Source organism: Lepidochelys olivacea, assembly GCF_965140295.1.
Source record: "Lepidochelys olivacea isolate rLepOli2 genome assembly, chromosome: 13".
NCBI lineage: Eukaryota > Metazoa > Chordata > Testudines > Cheloniidae > Lepidochelys > Lepidochelys olivacea.
Genome location: NC_140423.1, coordinates 39,415,655 through 39,437,649, shown reverse-complemented (window position 1 = coordinate 39,437,649; position 21,995 = coordinate 39,415,655). Strand labels below are relative to the sequence as shown.

At 51.1% G+C, this 21,995-nt stretch overlaps 1 protein-coding gene across 3 annotated transcripts; it reads left to right on the top strand.

Annotated features, from left to right (window-relative positions):
• The first annotated feature begins 11,806 nt into the window (after positions 1-11,806).
• Positions 11,807-17,406, top strand: LOC311529527 (uncharacterized protein). Of its 3 annotated transcripts, none has more exons than XM_084645499.1 (4): positions 11,807-12,272; positions 14,180-14,406; positions 15,149-15,265; positions 16,025-17,406. In XM_084645499.1, exons 1-4 carry the CDS (start codon positions 12,062-12,064, stop codon positions 16,559-16,561), a joined length of 1,092 nt encoding a protein of 363 aa, XP_084501625.1. In that variant the 5' UTR covers positions 11,807-12,061; the 3' UTR covers positions 16,562-17,406. The 3 variants fall into 3 exon arrangements, with proteins under 3 accessions (XP_084501625.1, XP_084501626.1, XP_084501624.1); XM_084645500.1 differs by having other exon boundaries at positions 11,811-12,272; positions 14,354-14,406; XM_084645498.1 differs by lacking the exon at positions 11,807-12,272 and having other exon boundaries at positions 13,035-14,406.
• The last annotated feature ends 4,589 nt before the right edge of the window (positions 17,407-21,995 follow it).

Below are 21,995 nucleotides of genomic sequence, written 5' to 3'. Positions count from 1 at the left end.
ATGAAACTTTGGCTCCATTTAGTGTTCATTGTAGCAGCTGGGAGGTATCCTCTCCCCTGGAAAGCATTGGCAGGGCAAAGGAGCAGTCTATTATCACTATTACGATTGATATGATTGATAATATCTTTCTATCGCCAGGTGCCCAGTCTCAATCTCTGATCCCAGAGTTACAAGTTTACGTGCAAAAGCCCAGAGACTCGCTCTGTATTTCCTGCAAATCCACCGGGTTCACCCTCAGCAGCTACTCCATGAGCTGAGTCAGACAGGCTCCTGGGAAGGGACTGCAGTGGAGTGCAGAGGGGAAATACACCCAACTTCAACTACCATCAATGACGCACAGGGACGCTTCACCATCTCTAGGGACAACCCCAACAACCTGCTGTATCTGCAAATGATCGGCCTGAAATACAGTGAGCAGAAAGCTATTAAGCCCAGAAGAAGAAACAAGCTGCAATGGTACAAACTTTGCCAACACTCTGCAGAGGGCAGCAGTGAATTACCATTAAATACTGTTATAGTAAACTATTTCAAGGACAAATATTAAAGGGCATGTTTGTGCACAAAGCAGCAGGTAAATATTTAGGGATTTTTATGTATATTAATAATATGAGAAAATATTCTTTCAGGTCTTGTACAGGCAATGACACTACGGAGAATAAAATGTAAAGTTAAATCAATGGGACTAAGAATTGTGCTTCAATGTAAAAGGTGTCCTGCACAGAGATGGGGTTAAGCAAATGCCTCAGTGCTTTCCTGAAGCAAGGCCTAAGAAATTGTTCTAGGGTCTAGATGAAAAATACTTGAAAATTATCCACTGAGCTCCTATGTCCATTAAATTATTTGGAATATGCCCAGCTCGGTAGAGGGGCAGGGGGAATCTCCCTCCGCACACTGCTCCTACCTGCAAGCTCCACCCCCGCAGCTCCCATTTGTCGGGAATGGGGAGCTGTGGCCAATGGGAGCTGCAGGGGCAGTGCTTCTAGAGAGGGGCAACATGCGGAGCCATGTGCCGCCCCCCTCACCCCACCCCAGGGGCCACAGGAGTGTGTTTGCCATTTCCAGGAGTAGTGTGGGGCCCAGGTAGGAAGGGAGCCTGCCTTAGCCGCTGGAGGTAAATGCTGCAATACACAATGCTGGTGCTTACCCAGGAGACCTCATGGGGGGCAATTTAATCGTGCCTGGGACATTCCAATGAGGCTATTTTTTGTGACTCTGACACCTTGTCTCCATAAACTTCTAGGAGGAGTTCAAATACCTTTTCGACATCTTTCTTGTCTGCAATTGCCAGGAGCTTAACCATGGCCTTGGCCCTGGCCCTTGAGGTGTTCCTCTATGAAGTTCATATGATGCTCTTCAGGTACTCTTAGCACACACAGAGTTGCCTTCACAGACTTGACTCACTCCTCTACTGTAATGTCTCCTGGTCTTCTTGGGAAGCCACCAAACTCTGGAACTTTCTGCTCCCATAGGACATAAATAGTAGGAGGTTTCTTAGCTTCTGCTGCCTGATGGTCTATAACTGCCTGAGCCAGTGATAAGGCTTCTCTCTGTTCTGTTCTAGCTTGTTGTAATGCCTCAGCTTGGTCTGATCATCTGCGCACAAGTTCAGCAAAGTGGGCCCATAGTTCTTCAGTTCCAGCCATTCTGACGGACCCAGGCAATTCCAGCTCACACAGAGGATGGGACCCCCCTTGCCCAGGTTACAATCTGAGTGTAAATGGGAAGTAGAGTGGGAATGGAAATATAAACAGGAAGATAAATATCAACGGTGCATAATAATCTTCCTTCACTGTAGCCTGAATCCTCCTCGACTGTCCCCTAAAGAAAAACACCCAGACACGCCGCTCTTGGCACACGAATGTCAGGGAGGCTTCACTGCAAAACTTAACTCTGTCCTCAGACTCCCCGCCCTGCCAGCTTCTCCCACCTGCACCCACAGGCGGGCCCTCAGACCTGCTCCAAAGCATGAGCCAGGCTTGCTCAGATCACGTTCTTAGTGTCATGGATCATTTCAATGTAGCCAGTCACTGTGGGGAAGGGAAAGGGGCTTCCCTCCTAAATCCCTCCCAGCACCATGGGAAATCTTCTGCCTCCAGCGGGGGGCCCAGCCCAGTGGATCCCTGAGACTAGACCTCGTGCCTCTCCACACTGGACACTGAGCCCCCTGACTGGACGTTGCATGTCCCTTATATTTGTGGTACCGGGCTCCAGAGCTGAGTCCCCCCAGGCCCCAATATCAGGTCAAAAAAGCCAGACCCTCAGTTCCCATGAGAGGAAATACAGTCCCTGCAGGGAGCTGTTCATTCCTTCCAGGGTCCGAAAGTGTCAGGAGGACCCCAGCGCCCTGTGCCCGGCGCTGCACAGACACAGAGGACGGGACAGTCCGACTCCTGCACCCGGAGCCCTGGGGCGAGTCAATCCGATCACTGGCAGCAGGAGTGTGTGTCTCTTATAAGCAAAGGGGCATGCAAATGAGGAGACAGTTTCCTCTTTAAATCTCTGCCTCCCTCTGGCCAGTCTGCACCCGGAGACACAATCCGCAGCCCCCTGGGTCGGTGCAGTCACCAGCCAGTCCCCTGAGAACTTTCCCCTCCAGCACCCGGGAAAATGGGATTTTTGCTCCTTGTCATTGTCGCTCTAGCAGCTTTGGAAGGTATTTTCCTCCTCTGAAGACCTGGCCGAGTTAGAAGAATATTGTGTTCTCGCTGTTTTTATACCGATATTAATGGCCTGTCTTTATTCCCAGGTGTCCGGTCCCAAACGCTGGTGGAGTCCGGAGGGGGTGTGAAGAAGCCCGGAGACTCTCTCCGCCTCTCCTGCAAAGCCTCCGGGTTCACCTTCAGCAGCTACTCGATGAGCTGGGTCCGCCAGGCTCCTGGCAAGGGACTGGAATGGGTCGCTTACATAAACCCCGGTGGGGGTACTTACTACCTCGATTCAGTGAAAGGGCGATTCACCATCTCCAGGGATAACGCCAAGAGTGAGCTGTATCTGCAAATGACCGGCCTGAAGCCCGAGGACACCGCCCGCTATTACTGTGCGGGAGACACAGTGACACCAAACCGGTTTGTGATCGCACAAAAACCCAGGCTGCGGAATCGCCCTTCTCCCGGCGGCCGCGCGGGGGCAGCAGCGACACCCCCCGCTTCGGGCTCGGGCAGGAGACCCGGCCCCCGGGGGAACGGGACACAAACCTCCCGCCAGTTTAACCCTTCCGTTCCCGGGCAATGTGTCTCCCCTTCCTGCCCAGAGCCCCGCTGGGTGCACAGATCCCTCACTTCGTCTGTGAACTCCAATGCGGAGTGAGTCCTGTTCTGAGTCGCGCCTCTCCCCCGGCACCTTGGTCTCCTAGGGCCCGTCTCTGTGTCAGTGTAAAGAGGACAAGCGCATTGCGGTTTGCATCAGACACAGCAGATGGAGTGAATAGCTCCTGGGGCCAAATCCTCCGCTGTGTAAAGTCACCACAAGCGATTTCACGAGACTCAAGTTACTCCTGATTTACACCAGGGAGCCTCTGGCCCTTTCAGAAAACTGGGATGTTTATCGCATTAATGCAGGGGAAGGTGATTAGTTCATTATAACCTATGTGGAGCCCCTCACCGAGTCATCTCCGCCCTTCGCATGTGGTTATTGCCTTTATCCCCCCAACGCTGCCGGGAGGCCGGGGAACGATCACAGCCCCTGGTTCAGACGGGGGGACTGAGGCAGAGAGAGATGGAGGCCGGGTGTGGAAATGGGCCATGCAGGGTCCGGGCGGGGCTGGGGGGCAGAGATCACCCGGCGCCGGAATAAACCCCGCTCCGCTGCGCCGGGGGATGTGGCCCCGCTGGGACTTTCCGAAGCGGCTCCTGGGTTGTTATCACCAACTGCCCTGTGGAAATCCCGGCCCGGACCCTCCGCTGGTGTCAGTGGGTGGAGCGGAGACATCCCAACCCCCAGTAAAGTGCCCCCATGTCACAGAGTCACCATGGAGATAAAAGGACCCGCCCCTCAGCCCCCGATGACATCACTCAGCCCAGCGCTGGCCCGCAGGGCATTGGGGACAGTCAGGTGGCGAAGGGCTGTGGACAGGGACACGGTGGGTTTTAATGGGGTCGCTCAGGGGGAGGCGGCTGCGAGGGAGAAGCAGAGGCCCGTGGGTGGGGGGCAGGGGGGCCCTAGGGTCACCGAACTGAGCTCCCACTGAATTGGATACGGCCCCGGACTTTCCTAAATCTCCCCTTGTGTTAGTTTCAAGGTAGGGATGAAGGATGAGGCCAGTATTAAAACTCAGGGTTAGAACTGCATCCTGGGTAAAGTCTGGATTTAGGGTTCTAAGTCAGGTAGTCATGTAGTTTTCCGGTTCAGACATATATGAAGGTGGCGTTTATCCTCATGGTCACGGTTAGGTGGGGGAGCTAGAGGAGGGATAAAGAAGATGCCAATTGGTCTCTTTATGGTCGAGTAGGAAGCTCTGACTGAGACGGGGGCGGTGCCACAGAGACAAAGCGCCGCCTCTTCTCTCAGCCCCACACAAAGAAACTGAGTCCGGGCTAGGAAATGGCGGTGTCTCTTATAAGGAGTGGGATATGCAAATGAGGGTGAGAGTTTCCTGTTTAAATCTGTCCCTCTCTCTGCCCAGGCTGCACCCGGAGACAAAATCCGCAGCCCCCCGGGTCTCTGCAGTCACCAGCCAGTCCCCTGAGAACTTTGCCCTCCAGTACCAGGGAAAATGGGGCTTTGGTTGTACCTGGTTCTCATTGCAGCATCTCCGGAAGGTCCATTCTCCCTTTCCATGGGTTGGATGTACTGGGGAGATGCGGGATTATTGCCCGAGGTCCTCATGTTCCCCATAATTAATTGTTATTCCCAGGTGCCCTGTCCCAGGTGCAGCTGGTGGAGTCCGGAGGGGATGTGAAGAAGCCCGGAGACTCTCTCCGCCTCTCCTGCAAAGCCTCCGGCTTCACCTTCAGCAGCGACTGGATGAGCTGGGTCCCCCAGGCTCCCGGGAAGGGGCTGGAGTGGGTCGCCCAGATTCACGGCTGTAGCATATAGGACAGTGACTCGGTAAAAGGGCGATTCGCCATCTCCAGAGATGACCCCAACAACCTGCTGTATCTGCAGATGACCGGCCTGAAGCCCGAGGACACCGCCCGGTCTCACTGAGCGAGAGACCCAGCGAGGGGAATCCCGACCGGGCTCACACAAAAACCCGAGCGGCAGAACCGCCCTTCTCCCGTGCGCCGCGCGGGGGCAGCATTTCCACAGACAGCCCAGCCCTGGGCACAGGAACGGGACCTACAGCCAGAGTGAAAAACAAATCCGCGCTCAGGTTTCAGAGCTCAATATCCACCTATAGAGCCATAGACTCCTGGGACTGGAGGGGACCTCGGGAGCTCATCTCGTCCCGCCCCCTGCACTCATGGCAGGATTCAGTATAATCTAGACCATCCCTGACAGGTGTTTGTCCAATCTGCTCTTAAACATCTTCCCTGATGGAGATTCCACAACCTCCCTGGAAATGGATTCCAGTGCTTAACCACCCTGACAGTTCGGATTTTTTTCCTAATGTCAAACCTCCCTTGATGAAATATAAGCCCATTGCTTCTTGTCCTATCCTCAGAGGTTAAAGAGAATAATTTGTCACCCTCTTCCTTGTACTCCTCCTTTTATGTACCTGCAAACTGTTACCACGTCTCTCCCAGTCCTCTCTTCTCCAGACTAAACAACCTCAAGTTTTTCAATCTTCCCTCATAGGTCATGTTTTCTAGACTTTTAATTATTTTCATTGCTCTTCTCTGGACTTTTTCTAATTTGTCCACCTCTTTTCTGAAACGTGGCATCCAGAACTGGACACAATATTTCAGTTGAGGCCTAATCAGCGTGGAGCAGAGCGGGAGAATTAAGTGGCTTCCTTACAACACTCCTGCTAATACATCCCAGAATGATCTTCCTTTTTTTAACAGTGTTACATTGTTGACTCATATCAAGCTTGTGATCCCCTATGACCCCCAGATCCCTTTCCGCAGTTCTCTTCCTAGGCAGTCATTTCCCATTTTGTATGTGTGCTACTGATTGTTCCTTCCTAAGTGGATTACTTTGCATTTGTCCTTTTGAAATTTCATCTTAATTACTTCGACCATTTCTCCAGTTTCTCCAGATTATTTCACATTTTAATCCTATCCGCCAAAGCACTTGCAACCCCTCCCAGTTTGGTATCATCCGCAAACTTTATATGTGTACTCTCTATGCCATTTTCTAAATCAGTGTTTCCCAAACTTGGGACACCGCTTGTTTAGGGAAAGCCCCTGGCGGGCAGGGCCTGTTTGTTTACCTGCTGCGTCCCCAGGTGTGGCCAATCGCAGCTCCTGCTTGCTGCAGTTCACCGCTGCAGGCCAATGGGGGCTGTGGGAAGCGGTGTGGGCCAAGGGACATATCAGCTTCCACTTCCCGCAGCCCCCATTGGCCTGCAGCGGTGAATCACGGCCAGTGGGAGGCGCAATCAGCTGAACCTGCGGGTGTGGTAGGTAAACAAACCAGCCTGGCCCACCAGGGGCTTTCCCTGCACAAGCATCGCCTCAAGTTTGGGAAACACTGCTCCAAATCATTGATGAAGATATTGAACAGAACCGGACCCAGAACGGATCCCTGCGGGGCCCTTCTCCTTATGCCCTTCCAGCACTACTGTGGACTACTGATAGCTATTCTCTGGGAACGGCTTTACAACCAGTTATGCACCCACCTTATAGTAGTGCCGTCTGGTTGTATATAGGTCTGTTTGTTAGCCTGGGATAGCATTTTGGCTTTTTGATACTCTTCTACTAACACGTGAAAACAAGGGACAAAGACACTGTGATGTTGCTTCTGCCTAGTCAGTTGGATTTGTTAGTACAATGGGAACAGATAAGAGCAGTTAAAGTGAAAGGTTTCAGAGTAGCAGCCATGTTAGTCTGTATTTGCAAAAAGAAAAGGAGGACTTGTGGCACCTTAGAGACTAACCAATTTATTTGAGCATAAGCTTTCGTGAGCTACAGCTCACTTCATCGGATGCATTCAGTAGCTCACGAAAGTTTATGCTCAATAAATTGGTTAGTCTCTAAGGTGCCACAAGTCCTCCTTTTCTTTTAGCAGTTAAAGTGTTACTCAGAGCACAATTTAAGATTGCCTCAACCCCTATCTTAAGACAAAATCAAGCAACCAGTCAGGAGGGGCAACGGGGATTGTGTGTGTGTGTGGGGGGGAGGTATAAAACATGAAAATACCAAAGAAATGCCTGTCCCTGACCGGAGCGCAACCTCACTCCTCACCCCTCCCATGGGGTACAAAAGGGGTGAGATGAAGACACCAGACCCAAAATTGAACATGTCCCTAAACTGTAAGGGGTGGGACTGTGGACGTGCATTGCAGGTATATTTGGGCCTGCTAAGAAGGAGAAGGTGGGAATAGGGGCAATGGGGAACAGGGACACAGGCAAGGGTCAGAGCTGGGAAGGGGGTTATGGGGTAAATGCTCTGCGGTGTCAGAACTGGGAATGGAACACTGACATGTAGAGCTATGGACATATTTGCTTGGAATTAACCCCAATAAACTTTGCATTGTCTACACTTGGACTTCTGGTCTTTTGCTGCTTGCTGTCTGCATGCCAAGAACCAGGGAAGCGGGAGGGTGGAGGGAAATCCCTCTAACATCTTGGTGCCATGACTAGATGCATCACGTCGGCCAGGTGAGTGGTAGCCAGGTAAGTCCCCCACCCCAACAGTCTGCGCAGCTGCTTGCAGGGGGTTATGATGGGCTCTCATGATGATAGTTGCAGGTCCTTGCAAGCTGAGGTAATGGTTGTGACATTCCCCTCTGTGTTATTTGGACCGGTGATCTGCCAGGCCTCTCCAATCCTTGACTCTGGGAGCCAGCCTGACCCTGCTCTGCTGTGAGATCCCCACTCCTGGGCTGTTCATGCTCAGCCTCTGGCATGTCAGCTGTTCCCAGCTACTTGCAACCGAATGACACGAGCCAATATCTCCGGTCCCAGACACAACCCTAGGAACCTCGTTTTGCAGCGTCCAGTTATTCCCGCTGGATGCTGCAAGCTTAAATGAGTTCATCAGTTTAACAAAGAAATTGATATGTACCATGCTTGTTATCCCAAGGGGAGCCTCTGACACACTGGAAACCAAACACACTGCTTCAGGTAGAATAAACAAACAGATTTATTAGCTATAAAGATAGATCTTAAGTGATTATAAGTCAAAGCATAACAAGTCAGATTTGATCAAATGAAATAAAAGCAAAACACATTCTAAGCTGATCTTCACACTTTCAATGTCCTTAAAAACTTAGATGCTTCTTGCCACAGGCTGGCTGGTTACGTTTCAGTCAGGCTCGCCCCTTTGATCCTTTCAGTCGCTTGGTGTGGTGTCTATAGGTGTAGGTGGAAGAGAGAGAGAGACAGCATGGCAAATGTCTCTCCCTTTTATCATGTCCTTTCTTCCCTCATGGCTTTGCCCCCTCCCCCCCCTTCAGAGTCAGGTGGGTATTACTGAGTCTCTCCAAGCAAGGTTGAGCAATTTCCCTGGTGTGACCTCATGCAGGTGAGTCATCACATAGTAGCTCCCTTGCTGGACAATGGCTGTTGATGGGTTGATTGACACCCTGCCCACGTGTTGGCTACTTTCCTTGCTGTTGCCTCTGGAGACCTAATATCTGGCTGATTCCCCAACTTTCAGCATGTTTTAGTGACTACCATACAACACAATTCTCATAACTTCATATGCATTAATGATACACATATATGAATAGAGAAATGACTTTCAGCAGATCATAACCTTTCCCCTGATACCTTACAAGGCATGCTTTATATGTGAGATCACGATTATATGAAAATGAAGAATATGGGGGTTACAATACGCTCCGCCAAGGTATAGAATGTCACACCTCCCCCCTTAGTTCACTGCAAGAGGGTTAGTCACTGACTATCTCAAAGGCAGTTTGTTGTTATGGTTCTCTTGGCATCCAGCCATTAAGGCCATGAGGCAGTGTGCCTCAGTTTCCCCATTCATCCACAGCAAACCTGTTTTTTTATGGTTTTCTTTCCCTCCAGTGTTCCCTTCTGTGTGGGCTCTTAATTGAATCATGTTTCTGGTATTTTGATATCTCAGGGTCTGTCAGGATAAGGTTTCAGGGGGATCCTGCACATTGACTGGCCCTTTGGGGAGTGGTCTCCCAACCCCAGGACTGTACATATGGAGAAAATCCAGGTCCCCTTTTTGGGGCTACCTTGTGTTTCCGCCTCCCAGCACTGAGTCCTTCCCTGCCCCCTAGAGGACTGTGATCTGTGCTCTCTGGACTAGGTGTGTTTACCCTTTGATCAGATGCACCTTTTCCCCGTGGCTTTCCCATAACTGCTCCCTATCTCTCACCAGCCTGGGGGAAATCACCATCTCCCTCCCACCCACCCCCCGAGAGTTGGGACATCTGTATTCTGGCAGACTACCACCTGGTAATTTCCTGGTCCCAATTCCTCTGTTATCCCAGGCATTGGAGCTGCATCTTGATTTAAAGAGACACAGTTACTTTCCAAAAACTTAACAGAAATAGCATCCTGAACAATGGGGACCTGGATTGGGGTACCCTCTGCCACCCCTTTCGCTATCCCTGAGAAGTCAGCTGCGTGACTGCTCCCCTCCAGGAGGTCAGGTACAGAGTTTCTTCTCAAAACCTGGGTCACAGGCTGAGTGCCTGGGTGCACAGATGCTGACCCAGCCATCCTCCTAATGTTGTGGGCATCCTGGCCCAAATGACTAGTGAGGAGACATTCCCGCACCCCCATTATTCCTTCCCCAGTTTCCTCCTCTAGGTCCCCTCCTAAGACACATTTCTCTGAGCTCCATAAGAAGGGATCCATCCCTCGTTCAGCTGCAATACTCTGCCAGCTAACTACAGGGACAGTTTCCTTAATCCCTGACACCTCTCCTGCCCCTGAGGGCATGCTGCCTTCTGCTGGAAAGGAGCGAGTCTCAGCCCCTTCCATACTTGGAAGCACCCTGCTTCCCTGTGTTACAGAGTCAAAGGAACCCTCACCCACCTCAGTGGTTTCTGAGATCCCATGCCCCTTCTCTAGGCTCTCCTCTGGGACACATTTCCCTATGCTTCCTAAAGCCGGTTTTTATCTCTGGTTCTGCTGCAACTTGCTGGCAGCTAACAACCTGGACAGTTCTCTCCCTGGCAGACATCACATCCCATCCCTTCCTGATGTGGTGTTGCTTCCAGCGGCAGTGCAGGAGTTGGTCTCAACCACCCTCCCACCTGGAAACATGTGGCTTCCCCAGCTGCAGAAGAATTAAGGAGACTCTCCCCCATTCTCTCAGCAGTTCCTGAGACCTTACCCTTTCCCTCGGGGGGTCCCAGCATAACACTCCCTCCTGCTGCAGGAAAATACTTTAACCTGAGTTACACACAAAAAAAATCATTACCAAGAAGCAGGTTGAAGAGGAGGTGTTCCATTACCCCCACAGTCAAAACACTTTCCAAACCACATGGATTTTAGCCAGTGGTACGAGGAATTTGCTTTCTGCCACCCCCACTGTGACAGGCTGGATCACAGAAACCCCTTTGGAGCTGCCAACTGATGTGCTAAGACTATTTCTGCCCCTGCCTTCCTTGCCAGCTTGGGACTCCAGCACCCTGCCTGGCTGTGCCAGACACACTTGCTGGCCACAAACACAGACCCAGGTCTGAACCACGTCCCACAAACTGCAAGCTTAATTAAAAGCAACTTAAGAAATGTTCCTGTCTTTAACTCCCAATGGGGTCCAAACCCCAAATAAATCCATTTTACCCTGTATAACGCGTATACAGGGTAAACTCATAAGTTGTTCACCCACTAGAACACTGATAGAGAGATATACACAGCTGTTTCCTGCTCCCCACCCCCAGGTATTAATACATACTCTGAGTTAATTAATAAGTAAAAAGTGATTTTATTAAATACAGAAAGTAGGATTTAAGTGGTTCCAAGTAACAGCAGACAGAACAAAGTGAATTACCAAGTAAAATAAAATAAAACATGCAAGTCTAAGCCTAGTACAGTAAGAAAACTGAATACAGACAAAACCTCACCATCAGAGGTGTTCTAGTAAGGTTCCTTTTACAGACTAGTCTCCTTCTAGTCTGGGTCCAGCAATCACTCACACCCCCTGTAGTTTCTGTCCTTTCTTCCGGTTTCTCTCAGGTATCCTTGGGGGTGGTGAGGTTATCTCTTGAGCCAGCTGAAGCCCTAATGGAGGGGTCTCCCAGGGGTTTAAATAGACTTTCTCTTGTGGGTGGAGACCCCTCCCTTCCCCTGTGTAGAATTCCAGCTACAAGATGGAGTTTTGGAGTCACATGGACAAGTCACATGTCCATGCATGACTCAGAACTTACAGGTAGCAGCCATGGTTCACATGCTACCTTGTACGTCCTCATGTGGACTTCTTATGTGGATTAGAGCCTTCCAAGATCCATTGTCCATCAAGTGCTTCTTGATTGGTCACTTAACTTGCAAATTCCTTTCTAAAGAAGCTGACCAAATGCCTTATTAAGGCTATTTAAAATCAAACAAGTACACAGCCAATATTCACAACTTCAAATACAACAATGACACATGCATACAAATAGGATGAATATATTCAGTAGATCATAACCTTTACATAGATATGTTACATGGCATATGTAGCATAAAACATGTTCCAGTTATGTCATATATACATTCATAAGCATATTTCCATAATGTCTTATGGAGTACATCATCACACCCACAATCTCTGCTATTTTGCCAGGCAACATACTGGTGAAGGGTTAATGTCTAGCTATTCCACCTGGAAGCAGGCGGGGCACACCCTGACTGTTTCCTAGGAGCAATGCACACATTGCTCTATCCAAGGACAAGGGCTAGATATGAACCCTGAGAACTTGATTGCTTGGACAGCAACTGTGGGAGGTTTCTTTAGCCTGGGCTCAAGGCCTGAGAACCAGGATTGTAGTAGATAGAGGATGGTAACTAAGCATATGAATCAACGTCATACATTCCTTTGTGTAGCAGTGTGTAATGCTTAGGGGGAGAAATATAATAAAAGGAGAAGGTGGAAGGCAGGGGGGGCAGAACAGCCCATCTCCGCTGACCAGCCTGTTTGCTTGCATAAAGCTGTGTTCTGTCTCATCACTGAACCGCCACAACTGGCGCCCAACGTGGGGCCCTCAGCACTCACCTCGCCCGGCAAGGGTTTCAGACGCGTCACTCATCCGCTTCGTGGATCCCGGTGAGTATTTTTCATTGTGGTAAGTATGGGAAGCTCCCTCTCTGCTTTGCAAGTGCAACACCGTAATGAGCTGCAGTATTTGCTGCGTAAGGCTCAACATGACTGCCCGGCTCGAGCACTTACTCTCCTGCTACAGGAGGTGCGTGCCAAGTGCCCGTGGTATCCTGAAGCCGGAAGCCTTAAGCTAGCGGACTGGGAGCGATTGGGCCAGACATTGCACAAAGAGCCTCGGGCGCCCGTGCAGGCTTTACATGCCTGGCACCTCTGCCGCGACGTGGTACAGCGTGTCGCCTCGGACAGACCCTCCCTCGCGAGGCTGGTGCTCTCGCCGCCCCCGTCCGCCCCTGCAGCCATCCCCCCTCCTGGCGATGCGACACAGCGTGTCGCCTCGGAAAGGCCCTCTCCAGCCCCAACAGAGGAGCTGCCGATCCTGCCACCCCCGTCCGCTCCTGCAGCCATCCCTCCCCCTGCTTCGCCCCCAGTGCCTCTATTACCACTGCCTCCCTGGCCTTCCCCACCGGAGCCGGTGTGTGATCACCCTCCCCCCGTGGGGCTCCCCGGAGGGTCATCTGCATCTGCTCAGAAGCTTTCGCTGGTGCAACAAATGGTTCACGCAGCGAAAGCTCGATCAGATCTTACAGCAGAGGAGCTGGCTGATCTGGTCTCCGTTTGCCCGGTGACCTGGCAGAATGATGACCAGGGCAACCCCGTGGGCACCTGGACCACTCTGCCATACTCGGTGGTTAGAGAGGTAAAGAAAGCAATTTGTGAATTTGGCCTGACTAGCACCTTTGTGCGTGGTCTCATTGAAGGGATGGGTACTGGGTACTCCCTAATCCCTGAGGATTGGAAAACGCTGCTGCGCATGATGTTGTCACCCAGTCAGTATGTTATTTGGCTTAGTGAGTATCGGCAGATGGCAGAACGCCAAGCCCAGGTATATAGAGAGCAAGGTATCATTTATGAGCATTTGGCAGGGGAGGGCCAGTTTGCTACTACTGAGATGCAGTCTCAACTCCCTCAGGCCGTCTTCCCCATTATTTCCACCTGTGCCCAGCATGCTTTCAAGAAGGTCCCGGATTCAGGCAAGCCTACCAAAAGCTTTGTCAGTATCCGTCAGGGTGCCTTAGAGTCCTTTTTTGGATTTTACCAACAGATTGCAGGAGGCTATCCTCCAACAGGTGGATAACACTGAGGCAGCTCACGAGCTCCTGTTAAAATTGGCAGTTGAAAATGCAAATGAGGATTGCCGCCGTGCTCTCCAGGCAGCACAAGCCTCTGGTATTTTAGAGCTCTCAGACATGCTGCGGGCGTGCCAGAACATTGGCACACAAGCCCACAAGGCTGGAGTTCTGGCTGCCGCCCTCAGAAAAACTGGGAAGGAGGGGAAGCGCTGTTACCGCTGTGGTAAGGAGGGTCATTTTCAGCGGGAGTGCCGCTCATCTAAGGCACCAGCCCGACCCTCAAAGAAGTGCCCCAAGTGTGGGAAAGGTTATCACTGGGCTAATCAGTGTCGTGGCGGGTCGGGAAACCGTGCGACGGGTCCCCCCCGAACCCAGGGCCAAACGGGGGTGTTTCCTACTCAGGCAATCGCTCCTCTGCCTTGGAATCCGTAGACTCTATGAGGGCAGCGACTGCTGGAAGTGCAGGGCTTGATTTGATCATGCAGGAGGACACTGACTTTCAGCTGCCAGGGGAGGTCTGTGCCATACCTACACAGGTGACGGGACCTCTCCCTGCCGGCTTTGTAGGTCTTGTTCTCCCTCGCTCACATGCTGGGAAACAGGGCTTTTTTGTCATTCCAGGGGTCATTGATGCTGATTACACTGGCATTATTAAGGTTCAGGTGTGGACTCATCTTCCACAGTCGCTCCCGCGTGGACGGTCAATTGCACAATTGATTTTAGTCCCCTATCAGGTGCCAGCTGCCGAGGATCGAACTCGGGGCGGAGGCGGCTTTGGATCGACGTTGTCTCACTCGCCGTCTCACAGCGCGTCTTCTCCACTTGTTGCTCTGACAATGTCAGTCCGCCCCTCGAAACCTCAGTTAACATTTCTTTTAAATGATGTTCCTTTTACAGGGCTGGTGGACACTGGAGCTGACGTTACAGTGATTCGTGATCTGGAGTGGCCGGTTAGTTGGCCTACGGTTCCTTCTAAAGAGTTGTGGGGGATTGGGGGTAGCAAACCCGGGCGCCAAAGTTTGTCTTGGGTCACGGTCTCTAAACCAGGAGGCCGTGCCCTTGCTACAATCCGCCCTTTTGTGCTCCCTGTCCACCTCAATATTTGGGGCCGTGATTTACTTACAAAGTTAGACACTACCCTCGATATTAACATCTGATGGCCCAAAACCCTCCCTCACCCACCGTGCCCTCCGCCTTACCCTTGGTATGGCAATCCTTAGAGCCCGTATGGATTGACCAGTGGCCCCTCCCTCTAGAAAAGCTAAAAGCGCTTCATTCACTTGTGCAGCAGCATTTGCAAGCACAGCGATTGGAGAGCTCCACCAGTCCCTGGAACACCCCGGTGTTCATTATTAAGAAAAAATCAGGTGCTTGGCGGCTGTTACATGATTTAAGGGAAATAAATAAACGCATCCAACCTATGGGCCCCTTGCAATTTGGCTTACCAAATCCAAATTTAATTCCTCAAACCGATCAACTTTGTGTGTTAGATTTAAAAGATTGTTTTTTTACCATCCCCCTTTGCCCTTAGAATTAGCTGCTGTTACTTTGGCCTTTCAACTTTTTGCTGATTGTCCCTTTAATTTAATTGTGGATACCCATTATGTTTATCAGGTAATTGATCATTTACCCCTTGCCCTCATTACCCCTCAGGTTGATGCAGACCTCCTTCACCTGTTTTTGTCTTTACAGCATCTTCTTGCCACTCGTCATTTCCCTTACTTTGTTGCTCATATTCGCAGTCATACCCCTCTGCCTGGGCCACTCACTGAGGGCAATGCACACGCCGATCGCACGTTGCGTGGTCAGGTAAATTCCCTTTTTTCTGACCCCATTGAAAGCATCAGTCTGCCTCTGTTTTGGCCCGGCAGTTTCACATTCCTGCTGATTATGCACGTTTCATTGTTCCTTCCTGCCCCCACTGTGCTGCTGCTGCTCCTACTTTTTCTTATGCCGTTAACCCCCGAGGTACCGCAGCAAATCAGCTGTGGCAAATGGATGTTACTCATGTGCCACAATTCTGCCCCTATTCATTTTTACATGTTTCCGTTGATACTTATTCAGGCTTCCTTTGGGCAACCCCACAACGTGGGGAAGCCACTAACAAAGTTATTCACCATTTGCTGGCCTGCTTTTCTGTTATGGGTCGCCCTTGCCAAATTAAAACAGATAATGCCCCAGCCTACTGCTCTGCAGCCCTCTCCACCTTTTGTGCCCGCTGGGACATCCGTCTTAAACACGGAATCCCTTATAATTCCACGGGCCAAGCCATTGTTGAACGTGCCAATCGCACACTCAAAACCTTGCTAGATAAACAATTAAAACAAGGGGAGCTGCGTCTCCGAACCTTAGGAGACATTCAACAACAAATGCATATCCTCTTGTTTACTTTAAATAATTTAACACTGAATGCAGATCAGCAGACCCCTGCGGATCGGCATTTTCACAAATCTGAGGTACTGGAAAGACCGCGTGTCTTTTACCGTCAGCTGCCCGATCCACAGTGGCTGGGCCCAGCACCTCTAATCACTTGGGGTCGGGGATATGCTGCTGTGTCTCTCCCTGCAGGACCGTTGTGGGTTCCAGCCCGGTGTGTGCAACCGGCACTTAAACAACTTGGCATGGCACCAGGGGCTGTCGAATCCCATACCAGAGTTTCAGCTGACCTTGGAGGAGACCGCGTTGCCCCCCGAGTCGACAACGGCGGGACGGAAACGGAGGAGGCGTAGCGTCCCAAGCCAGCCCGTGACATGGAAAGCAGTAAAAGCATTGGTCGCCACGGCTCAACGAAAACTGGCAGCAGATCAGCAGCCAGAAACTCCTAAGACTTTGTTTGTGGCGATTCTCGCCCAAATCACTGCTAATTCTGTGATGATTGTGTGCCTTTTGTGCCTGCTATTTCCTGTAGGGGTTGGCTCGGAAGCGCCTCCCCCGTTACAAGCCCGAAGGAGAATAAGACACTGCTCTTTGCTTATGCTAATCTTTTCTCCCAGTACTCTAGCATGGCTAATTGGGGCCCGGCCAACTATACTCTGCCTCGCACGACTATATCCCTTCACACACCGTACCCGGCCGGGGCTCACAATGTCACCTGTGCGCGTGTAGTTAACTGCACTAGTACAAAGGTGCCATTGGGCTGTCAAAAAATTTCTTAATCCCTTTTAAATTGTTCCCATGCTGTTAATGTTTCATATAATTATGGCCATCTCATCCTACCATCAGGATGGGTTTTTACTTGTGGTTCATGCACCTTTAATTATATTCCTGCAAATTTAAGTGATGGCACCCTTTGCTGTCTTAGTAGAATGACACTTATATTGCCTTTTGCTGGTCACAATTGTAGTAAAAGAAGTGTACCCCTTTTAGATGATTATATTGCAGATGTTAAGCTTTTGGTTATTTTGTGTTTGTAATCATTGGGCTTATTTTTTGTTGCTGCTGTGTACAATGTATTCCTTCCTTGTTAAGACTTTGTAAAATTTTGCCCTGGAAAGCTCCCCAGGTTATGTCCTTGTCTGTCTGGGAGTTAAATAGCATGACAAAACAAATTGACGGCTACCATGAGATGGCCAACTATCAATAAACAAAAAAGGGGAGATGAAGGGTTAATGTCTAGCTATTCCACCTGGAAGCAGGCGGGGCACACCCTGACTGTTTCCTAGGAGCAATGCACACATTGCTCTATCCAAGGACAAGGGCTAGATATGAACCCTGAGAACTTGATTGTTTGGACAGCAACTGTGGGAGGTTTCTTTAGCCTGGGCTCAAGGCCTGAGAACCAGGATTGTAGTAGATAGAGGATGGTAACTAAGCATATGAATCAACGTCATACATTCCTTTGTGTAGCAGTGTGTAATGCTTAGGGGGAGAAATATAATAAAAGGAGAAGGTGGAAGGCAGGGGGGGCAGAACAGCCCATCTCCGCTGACCAGCCTGCTTGCTTGCATAAAGCTGTGTTCTGTCTCATCACTGAACCGCCACATACTGGCCTTTGGAACCACACTCTGCTTAACCAGAGAGATCTGGGCCCCTGTATCCCTCTGCCCCAAATATTCCCTGCTATCAATTTGGACAGCTGTAACATGCTGCATGTCTGGTTCTGCAGAGGCTAACCTCCCAGAGCCAATATGATAGATTTCAGTTGCTTGGGGGTGGAGGTGGGAGTTCTGTGTTGAGGGCAGCAGAACTAACAGGAGCTATTGGTTGCCTGCTTCCTCCTAGCACAGGGAATCTATTCCTCACGTGATCAGTGGAATTACACTGATCGCACCTTCTGGGCTCTTCTGCTTTTACAGCAGATTTGGGAGGAGGATTAGAGGAATGGTTTTGGGCAAGAGAGTGTTTAGGTTCCCAACCCCCTTCTATCTTCCCAGGGGCAAAAAGGGATCCTCCCTTCCCACCAGTTTTAAACTCCTCTTTCTCTGGCCTGCCCTCAGTAGACCCCTGATTCTGTTCAAAGGCATCAGCTACAAAAGCCAGCTCCTCCCCAGACTTCACATCTTTGTCCCACAGATACTGCTTCACCTCAGCCTGACACGTGCCTAGGAAATGCTCTTGAGCAACAAGGTCCAACATTCCCTCAAAACTTGCCACCTCCTTGCCCCTCACCCATTTTCCTGACAAATCTTTCATTTGGTTTACATATTCCCCATTACTCATCCCAATATCCCTCTTAAGATTCCTAAATTTAACTCTATATGCTTCAGGGGTAATCTGAAAACTTTGCAAAAGAGTATCTTTAAATTTACAATAGTCTAAAGTATCTTCACTAGGCATTCCACTGAATATGTTTCGAGCTGTACCAGTTAATTTCACAGCCAGTTAACTCTCTTATCACCAGAGATTTCATGTATCACACACAGCCTGTCGAAGGCCGTCAGATATTCGGCTCTGTTGTCATCCTCACTGTGTGCAGGACATAAGTGTTCCCGTTTGTGGATTTTTGGAGTGATGGGAGTCGTTGGGGTCACGGGGTTCTGGCTCTGCCTCTTTAGCAGGTCCAGCTGGTGTTTTTGCTCTCTCTCTCTCTCTTGCTCTCTCTCTTTTTTTCTTCTCTTCTTTTTCTTTCTTCACATGGACCTTCTGTGAGCAGCCTCCTCTGGCTGTCTCTTTTCCTTTTCCTTTTCTCTCCAGTTCTGTCAGTGGCAGTCATCTCTGGGGCTCACTCTCCTTTTCTGCAGACTGAAGCCTAAAAAGCTCCAACTTCGCAATCACTTCCCTCATTTTCTTGCTTTTCTGTTCCTACTTCCCTTTCCTGAAATAAGCAAACAGAAAATAACAGAAGTGTGACCCCCTCCTGACTGCTCTTAGCCACTGCACTGAAGACTCACTTAAAATCACAAATATCAGGGCTTAAAGTGTGAACTTCACTCGGAGTAACAAGCCGCACATACACCCTGCTCGCTGTGCCACTGAAACCCCCTCCGTTGCTGTCTGGACGGGGGATCTGCTCGGCCTCTTCAATCCCTGACTCTGGGAGCCGGCCTGACCCTGCTCTGCTGTGAGAACCCCCACTCCTGGGCCCTTTACCCACAGCCCCTGGCATGTCAGCTGCTCCCAGCTACGTGCAAGCCAATATCTCCTCTCCCAGAAACAGCCCGAGGAGCCTCCGTCTTGCAGTGTCCAGTTATGCCCACTAGACTCTGCCAGCTTGTATAAATTTGTCAATTTAATAAAGAAATTATTATGTACCAGGCTTGTTCTCTGAAGGGGAGATTCTGACACACTGCAAACCAAACGCACTGCTTCAGGTAGAATAAACAAACAGATTTATTAGCTATAAAGGTAGATTTTTAAGTGATTATAAGTCAAAGCATAACAAGCAGGGAGCTGTTCATTCCTCCCAGGGGTGCAAAAGTATCAGCAGGACCCAAGCGCTCTGTGCCCGGCGCTGCAGAGACACACAGGAAGGGAAGGTCTGACGCCTGCACCCTGAGCCTTGGGGCGAGTCAATCCGACCACTGGCAGCAGGAGTGTGTGTCTCTTATAAAGCGGGGCATGCAAATGCGGGAGACAGTTTCCTCTTTAAATCTCTGCCTCTCTCTGCCCAGGCTGCACCCGGAGACACAATCCGCAGCCCCCTGGGTCGGTGCAGTCACCAGCCAGTCCCCTGAGAACTTTCCCCTCCAGCACCCGGGAAAATGGGATTTTTGCTCCTTGTCATTGTCACTCTAGCAGCTTTGGAAGGTATTTTCCTCCTCTGAAGACCTGGCCGAGTTAGAAGAATATTGTGTTACCGCTGTTTTTATACCGACATTAATGGCCTGTCTTTATTCCCAGGTGTCCGGTCCCAGACGCTGGTGGAGTCCGGAGGGGATCTGAAGAAGCCCGGAGACTCTCTCCGCCTCTCCTGCAAAGCCTCCGGGTTCACCTTCAGCAGCGCCTACATGAGCTGGGTCCGCCAGGCTCCCGGGAAGGGATTAGAATGGGTCGCTGATATAAGCACGGGTGGGAGTCCTGTATACTACCTCGATGCAGTGAAAGGGCGATTCACCATCTCCAGGGATGATGCCAAGAGTGAGCTGTATCTGCAAATGACCGGCCTGAAGCCCGAGGACACCGCCCGCTATTACTGTGCGAGAGACACAGTGACACCAAACCGGTTTGTGATCGCACAAAAACCCAGGCTGCGGAATCGCCCTTCTCCCGGAGGCCGCGCGAGGGCAGCAGCGACACCCCCCGCTTCGGGCTCGGGCAGGAGACCTGGCCCCCGGGGGAACGGGACACAAACCTCCCGCCAGTTTAACCCTTCCGTTCCCGGGCAACGAGTCTCCCCTTCCTGCCCAGAGCCCCGCTGAGTGCAGAGACCCCCCGCTTCATCTGTGAACTCGAATGCGGAGTGAAGTCCTGTTCTGAGTCGCTCTCCCCTCGCAGACCCGGTATGTTGGCTCCCCCGGCCGGTCTCAGTGTCAGACTCACAGGCCAGCGTCTGTCCGTTCAAAGGGGACAAGCTCGTTGGGGTTCGCATCAGACCCAAGGGATGGAGCGAATTGCCCCTGAGGCCAAATCTCCGCTAGTGTAAAGTCACACAACTGCTTTCACTAGACTCGAGTTACTCCTGATTTACACCAGGGAGGCTCTGGCCCTTTCAGGAAACTGGGATGTTTGTAGAAAAGGAGGACTTGTGGTGCCTTAGAGAGGAACCAATTTATCTGAGCATGAGCTTTCCTGAGCTACAGCTCACTTCATCGGACGCATCGGATGCAGTGAGCTGTAGCTCACAAAAGCTTATGCTCAAATAAATGGGTTAGTCTCTAAGGTGCCACAAGTCCTCCTTTTCTTTTTGCGAATACAGACTAACACGGCTGCTACTTTGAAAGGAATCAGTGACATCCAGTCATGGCAAAGTTCGTGGTTCAGGCTTGTAGCAGTGATGGAGTAATCTGCTGTCTTAAGTCAAGTCTCTGGAGAGCACCCACAGCCCGGATGGGTCATTCAGTCCTTTGTTCAGAGCTTCCATTTGTAGCAAGGTCCCTCCAGAGGGAAGAAGCAGGACTGAAGACCAAATGGAGAAGATGCAGCTGCCTTTTATAGTCTTTCCATGCGGCCTGTGCTTCCTTTGTTCCAAACACAAGCCGGCCAGCACATGATTGGGAAGCCTTTAGGGCTTGTCTACATACCCGCTGGATTGGTGGGCAGCGATCCATCCAGCGGGAGGTCTATTTATCGCATCTAGTATAGACGGGATAAATCAACCACTGAGCACTCCAGCAGAAGGAAAAGCACAAGCGGAGTCATCGGGAGAGTCTCAGCTGCCGAGTTACCGCAGTGAAGACACCGCGGTAAGTAGATCTGAGGTGATACAAACATATAAACAAGATCATCATCTGTGGCAAATTCTAACATGTTTGCAGATATCTTACAGGGCATATCTGGCTGTGACCAGTGTCCCAGTGGGGGACAGCTCTGGTCACTCCACTAGGGTGAACTGCAAAGAATGGGGCAGACAATCCCCATAAAGCGGGTGGATATTCCCAGGGCTGGTGTGACCACTAGGTGAACTAGGCGGTCACCTAGGGCGTCAAGATTTGGGGGCACCAAAAAGCGGTGCTCCCCAATTTTTTACAGTGTTTCATCCTGCTGTCCCCCCACCCCCACCGCGCTTCCCCAAAGTGTCCCCCGGCCCCCACTTGCTGCCCCGGCGCGCTTTCCCAGCCCCAGAAGCGTCCCTGCATCTCTCCTACAGCCCCACATTGCCTGGCTCTGCTCTGCTCCTGGCATCAGCTGCTGCCGCAGGGTCCTAGCGCCCCATTTCCACTAGGGCAGGGCAGGTTGCCCTTCCCCCGCCCTTCCCCCTCAGACCTTCCCTTTTCCGGCAGGACCCTCCACCAGCACAGGGCCCCCCCCCACCCGCAGTCACCGCTCCTGCCCCACACTGGGCAAGGGTCACCCCCAGTGAGGGGCAGCAGCAGGGGAGGAGGTGCACATGTGATGGCAGCCCCTCCCTCCCAGCTCCCACCACAGGGGAGGCGAGGGGGCTTCCTGGACCTGAGAGGGACCCTAGGAGCATGTGCGTTGACAGTGGTACAGGGTGAGTGTG